This window comes from Octopus bimaculoides, chromosome 6, assembly GCF_001194135.2.
Source record: "Octopus bimaculoides isolate UCB-OBI-ISO-001 chromosome 6, ASM119413v2, whole genome shotgun sequence".
Taxonomy (NCBI): domain Eukaryota; kingdom Metazoa; phylum Mollusca; class Cephalopoda; order Octopoda; family Octopodidae; genus Octopus; species Octopus bimaculoides.
Window position 1 is genome coordinate 9,458,500 of NC_068986.1, and position 7,189 is coordinate 9,465,688.

Sequence of the window (7,189 nt, forward strand, 5' to 3'; positions counted from 1 at the left end):
TATATATATATATATATATATATATATATATATATATGGTTATAGCATATTCTATTAAGAATGTAGTAGAATTCAATATAAAGTGCTCGTTCACCTTCAGATTTCCTCCTGTGTTATCCAGTAGTAGTTGTATTATACGTACTTCCAGGTTTGTGTTTGGGTATCTGTCATGTGTGACTAGGTAATTGCAAAAATTGGAGACATTTTTTTTTTACTTTTTCAATCACTACAATTGTTTCCATGCAATATAATTCTCCAGATGCAGGTATTTAATTATGCAACTGTTTCCCTGCATTATGTGATCTAGTTGTGTAAATATTGTCTCCATAAGTTTCAATTATATTTTTAAAATTATATGGTATTCTTTGAAATCTACAATACTGAATATTTAGTATGACCAGTTTCTTTATGAATTCTTCTGTTGAGGAATAATTCATTTGGTGGGAATATGATAATTAAAATTTCCGTTTGACAATCATGTTTACAACTTTGCCTCAATCAATAAATTGTAATTTACGTTGCATCAGGTGTACAGTCACTGGATTAGTATAGATAAACGTCTAAATATACAGTTTTTCATAAACCCATATTTGACCAGATCTAAATCTGAATTAATACAACTATTGTTGTTGTTCTATCATTTGATTTGAATAAAATGAATCGGTGCTAATTTTAAAATAACCTAAAAATATGGAGGCCAAAGACAACAGGGAAAAGAAATGCCAACGAATCATAGCCATCTGCCAGTTCTTCTGTTCTTACTCGTTCCTACTCAGCTTGTGCATTTTTTCATGTGGCACCCTGATACCTCATCACCACTATTTTATTTCTTTCCAACTAACCTCCTACCCTCCCCAATCACCCTCTCTCTCTCTTCTATAGTGGGATTAGCCATGTAACTCCTATACAGCCAGAAACCTTTTGTTCTGGCCCCTTTCTTCTCGTCTCCTAACATAGAGCTGCCTCCTCAATCTACTGTACTCCCACTCACTTGAAGGAAGTGTTATTCTTGCAAGTTGCATGGTGACTGACTGCACTGCTGATGGTGTCATGTAAAAAGCACCCAGTACACTCTGTAGAGTGATTGGCATTAGGAAGAGCCTCCAGCTATAGAAACCATGCCAAAACAGACATCGGAGCACTATGCAGTTCTTAGAGCTGTTGTATCCATCCAACCCATGCTAAATGGAAGTGGATGGATATTAAAAGATGATGATAAGAACAAATGGCTCTTCAGATTAACTGGTGCTCCATTGGTTACAATGACAACAAGAGTTCCAGTTGATCCAATCAGTGGAACAGCCTGCTTGTGAAATTCAGGTGCAAACAAATGGATGAACACCACAGAGATAGGCACACCCTTAGCATAGTTCTCAGGGGGAGACAACATGGCACAGAATGCGACTAGGCTGGTCCCTTTGAATTACAGGTACTACTCGTTTTTGCCAGCTGAGCAGCATGAAATAAAGTGTCTTGCTCAAGGACACATGTTACCTGGAATCAAACTCACAACCTTGCAACCATTAGCCAAATACCCTAACCACTAAGCCATGCATTTTCAGATAAGTATTCACACACACACACACACACACACACACACAAAATATGTAATAGGTTTACATTTTACATAAGCATGAAGTACACACATAGAAGGCAGATGAGAGAGAGATGACTTTAGATGGAATAAACAATCTATTTTGGAAGTAATCATTAACAACAGTAATATTCTTTGTTAGTAGAGCTGAACCTTCATTCAAACGTTTTGATTATAGCTTTGGTTGTTTTTGAATGATGAGAGGAGGTTCTAATCTTCTTATGATCTTTAAATATTAGAATCTGTTATTAGTTTGATATTAGAAACCCTCCTTAAGAGAATTAATTAGTTTAACACTACATGATTGAGAGATTGTTTTAATTAGATGATTAGTAGTGGAATGGTAAGGTGGGGAGTCAATGAAATGGCTCAATAAAAAATCTCTTCAAATTCCTTCAGACAATCCTTTTGTTAGTCTTTGTTTCTCTCAAGTAAACTTTGAACTCTCCAATTCCATCCACTTTGTGGCTATTTCTCCACAGTATTTTCTTTTATTATAGACTTGTACCAAAACCAATGAATAAATTCTTGTGAGAAATCTTTGCACTTTCGTACCCTTTTCCAAAATTTATTCATAAGAAATGCTCTCAATGTCAAATAACTGAACACGTTTTAAAATATGTGAAAATGTTCTCCAATTTTTTTTTTTTTTTTTTTACAAAGTCAGTTTTATTGCATTCTAAGTTATTTGTTTGCATGCTTATGCATCCACATGTGAATCTACATGTGCATGTGATCCCACATGTGTATGTGTTCATATAGAAACGCAAATACATTTAAAATGTTAATTATTCTCAAGACATAATCTTTCCTTTTCATTTTGCTTTCTATATACGCACAACTGAAGTATGTATAATATATGTATTAATTTCTTTTATTTAATAATAATGATAATAATAATACATTACGGAATTCTATATAATATATTGATATATTTCATTTAATACAATTACTGCTGCTAATAATAATAATAATAATAATGATTTCTTTTGAGGAAGTTAACGTTATACCATTGTGTGCTTATAGATATAAAGAATGTCACAAATTCTCAGGAATAAAATCAATTTTTCTTCTCATGGAAACCTTTTAACAGATCTAACATAGCTTACAGATTGGACAAAAATAAAATTATTGCCAGCCAGCAAATATCATTTAATCTAAAATTTATTTATTTTTTTTTCAATGTAATTTGATATTGATAAATTTAAATAATTATTATATTTTTTAAAAAATCAATATTTTTTTCTATTTCTTTATAGAAATACATAAAATTATTCTTGTTATAATTTAAAAGAAAAAGAAGTTTTTTCAGACGTTTCAATCCAGATGAAGCTGATTCTGTTGGTCCATTTTATACTATTTTTAATGAATGAAAATTTATTTTCAGGTTTACCCAAAATAGACAATCGACCTAAGGATGAGATTCTCCGGGAAAAGATGTTGCACATATTGGAATCTGCTTATCCCAACATTTTGGCAGTTGAAGATATCTGCCGGTGAGTTTATTCCAAATGTATATTTAGTTTGGTTTTCAACTGATGTCTTTTAGTTTAGCAAGGTGGAATATTTTCTTTAAAATGGAACTGATTTCATACAGTACAGGACCCAAATTCATAATTTAGTCTTCATTAGTTGTAGTTTGTTGCTTCATTAGCATAGGTTAATGAACATTTGTTCATTTTCCTCTCTCTTTCACATTCATCATTCAAATCTATTTCGCCAAACTTTCTAAGGATCTCAGATATTCTTTGGCACATCTTTGTAATGGAAACTGTTACTTAGAACTTGTTATGTATCTAGGACTGTCCTACCTCGTAATGTACTAATGACCATCACTTTCTCCACAAACTCTCAAGTTTGCATTTGATATTAATCAATAACAAGTTCATTCTTAAATGAACCTTGTCTGTCTTGCTAATTTACTGATTATTCTAACCGTTTTATTATCCAGGAATCAACAACTCTGTTTTAGCTTTTTCTGCAGTTGAGGAATATTTATCTCTGCTAGAATTCTTTTATTATTCGACTATATTTCACCTATGTGTCATACAGCACCATACAATAATACACACAACTCCCTTATTGCTCCTCACTGTGTGTGTGTGTGTGTGTGTGTGTGTGTGTGTGTGTGTGTGTGTGCATACTGAGTATATATATAAATGCTGTTTAAAGATGTTTAACTTTTTTTCTGTTAGTGTTTTGCTTCTAAGACTGATTTGTTCCAAAGTCACTAACCTTAAATCTTCTATGAGGTTTATACAATTAGTCATCTGTCAATAATTACAGACAGATGGCTAATTGATTGGATAATTTATGAAGTTTTTGTTGCATCAAAGTGATTTGAATCTTCAAACTCCAAAAGTTTTAAAATCTTGCCATTTCATCTGCCAACCATCTCTGATAACAGGCAGCAATTCTTCTGATAATCTCCTCAATGATGTCAAAATCCTTTTGCTCAGTCATTAATTGTACCTGGGGGCCATCAGTAGAAATAATCAATGTAGTGAATGATAATTATTACTGTCTTACTGCCATGGAATCAGCCAACCTTCATTATTCTACCACCTCTCACTGCTACTTCTGTCTTTCATTGTTCACAGATGTTATTTATTCAGTGAAAATGAGTTTCAAGATATTTTAATAACAGTTGTACTGTTTCCTGTTCAGTGTTTAACATGTATTAATACATATGATTATTTAGTTAAATCTCATCTTCTCAGTTGGAAAATAAAGACTTGACTTCTTCAACACCATTCTGACAGTCTTTAGCAACTCTCTACAGTGCCATATTCTATGTATAAGACATTTCTCTCAGTTCACCTTCCACCATTCCAAGCCAAATGTGCCTCCTGCCATCCCTCCTCCTTTTACTCTCCAAGCTTTGATTTTCCCAATCAGTGTCCATCTTAATGCTATCTTTGGTATCTTGTCTCAATGTGTGAAGACCAAACAATCTGAGCTCCTGGTTTTTTTCTTCTTTGAATTGTCACATTTATTCTAACAGCTGTTCAATTGATATTTTATAAAACCAGAAAAGGCAGCAGATATTCCTTCTCTGGCAAAATATAGTTCTTATTCTTGTTTCCTTTTATCATTTGCCACCATTAAAACAGACTTGGTATTACTGCTATAGAATCCAGTCTTACTCCTGACACTGGAATGCTTAGAATTCCAGATCAACTGAAGTCTTGCCAATGTACCAAGACTTTGGGTTAACCCTTACTTAGATGTCCTTTTTTTTGCATTCTTGACTTTGCCAAAATAGCTTCCTTAATATTTTAGTCTTTTGGGTAACCATTGGCAGTGATAGGTACCCGACTGGAACCTATGTATCTATCATGAGTTTTATTAATTCTGAAATTGCAAAATTATAAAATTTTCTTCTGGTATACTGATTCTTTGCTATATTTCTTGGAATGCCCTCTTATTTTATATACCTTCATATGTGTTTGTGTGTGTGTGTGTGTGTGTGTGTATGCATGTGTGTGTGGAGGTATGCATGTTCCATAGTGTTAATGTGTATGTCAGGGCCTGTGGTTTCCGGCATGTTAATGTGTTTTTTAGTAAGTAGGGAGGAAGACAGTATCACGAGAACATAAAAGAAATGGCCATGTTCAGTATGCAGAAAGGATTCTATAGAAATGCTCTAAGATGTACCCAATGAAAACAATGGGCACACAAGAGGGGTGATAGGATCCCCTGCAGGCTAACAGAGATGGTAGAGTTCATATGCAGCTGATGCACCAAGGCAATAAGCCTTAGAAGTGCTCAGGAAATAAATTTTCTTAAATTCCCAGATGACTCCCTAAAAATAATTAATAGGTTTTTATTTTTTATCCAGGTGACCAAATTAGCAGTGGAGGTAATTGTTCTGAAAGTGTGGTAGCTAGAATATAAGCTCTAGAAAGCTTAGGGGTCTATTACCTCTGCTGGCAGCAAAAAGCTTATTCTTCAAGGTCAAGGTCTGATTGTAAGATGTTTGTGTGTAGTGTTGCACGATAGCAAGATGTGGGCCTTAGATGTGGAATACCAGATTGGCAGCTGCGCTTGCATTCACGTTTTCTCTCTTCATGATACACATGTTTATCTAAGAGTAAGGCTGCCAACAGGTTCAGTTTGGCACCAGTAATGTCAAAGGCACTACTCTCAGAACAAAACAGCCAGAAGAGACACTGCAAGGCATCATTTTTCCTCCCACAACCTTGGGTTTGCCCCATTTTTATTGACCCCTTAAAGGATGAAAGACAAGTTATCTTTAGTTTGATTTGATCCCAGAATACCACAAGGTATTCTATGTAAATGACTGAGCCACTGCATGGACTCAGTCAATTAGATGCCTTCGTACATGAGTGTCAAGTTTAATAACCCAGGTTCACTGGCCATCTTGGGCTGATATTTATTTGTGCTTCTGTGAAAAAGGCAAAACAAAGGAAATGGAAACCAACAGAATATGGACCCTGGAAATCTTCACAACTGGAAATACAAATTCTTGAGAGGGTATTTAGTGTATGCTATCACATAAATAAAACTTTATACAAACAGCATCATCTGCTCATTACATGTTAGAGAGAGAGAGAGAGATGTTAAAACAGTTTGATATCTGTTGTGCTGGTGCCACATAAAAAGGCATTGGTGATAGTGCCATATAAAAAGCACCCATTACATTCTGTAAAGTGGGTGGCATTAAGAAGGGCATCTGGCTGTAGAAACCAAGTCAAAACAGACTATGGAACCTGGTGCAGCTCCTGTCGAGCTGTCCAACCCATGCCAGCATGGAAAACAGATGTTAAATGATGAAGATGATGTGTAATTAAAAGTTGTGTGAACTCTGTCATAATGCCGAGGATGTTGACCTTCCATAGAAATATCAGCAACATAAATTAGTCAGTAGTTTTAATGCATTTATAATCTTAAACACATGAAAATAAGTTTCTTGTCTGCTAGTATTTCATGGCTTAAATATCACAACCGATATGTCCTTTTGCCACATTGTCTGATCCACTTCATGTCATGACCCTTTTGGGGGTCAGAAGCTTGGATTTTCTACTTCAAAATTAGAGCTTGTCAAAAATGAGATGTTGAATAACCAACTTTGTGTTGTGTAGTGATTTTCATTACTTTCCTGGTTTATTATTTTATAGAATAGAATAGGAGCAAATCAGAAATACTACCATACTGACAAATATTAAATATCAGCTCTAAGTTTTTACTTTAAGTTCTACCATCAAATTTTGGGCCCAGGTGGAAGAAAAGTCCTTCTGGACTCACTATAATTAAGTACAAGTTATATACCAGAGTTTGGTTGGTTTCATTCCCCACCACGCCCTAAAAATGTAATATTGTCTCTAACGAACTGTTGTTAATTTCTAGAATTACTGCTGCTGATGAAGTAATGGTCCGTGAACAACTGAAAGAACTCCATACACGCAATTTGGTCACAGAAATGGAGCAGGGTGGATTCATGAGACATGTATTAGACGAGAAATCAGGTTACAATTTGATTTTTATGTTATACAACTTTAAACAACAACTTTACAGGACTTTTCTTTTTCCTTTTAATTGTAAGATAAATATTTTTGGAATTAATTATCTTAT

General features: G+C 34.3%; 1 protein-coding gene across 1 annotated transcript in view; it reads left to right on the forward strand.

The window, feature by feature from the left end:
• LOC106873546 (uncharacterized) overlaps positions 1-7,189 on the forward strand; it is a 63,201-nt gene that overhangs the window by 40,326 nt on the left and 15,686 nt on the right. Inside the window, exons 14-15 of the mRNA XM_052968603.1 lie at positions 2,982-3,090; positions 6,965-7,083. Coding sequence (XP_052824563.1) covers positions 2,982-3,090; positions 6,965-7,083 — 228 coding nt within the window. The remainder of the gene's footprint in view (positions 1-2,981; positions 3,091-6,964; positions 7,084-7,189) is intronic.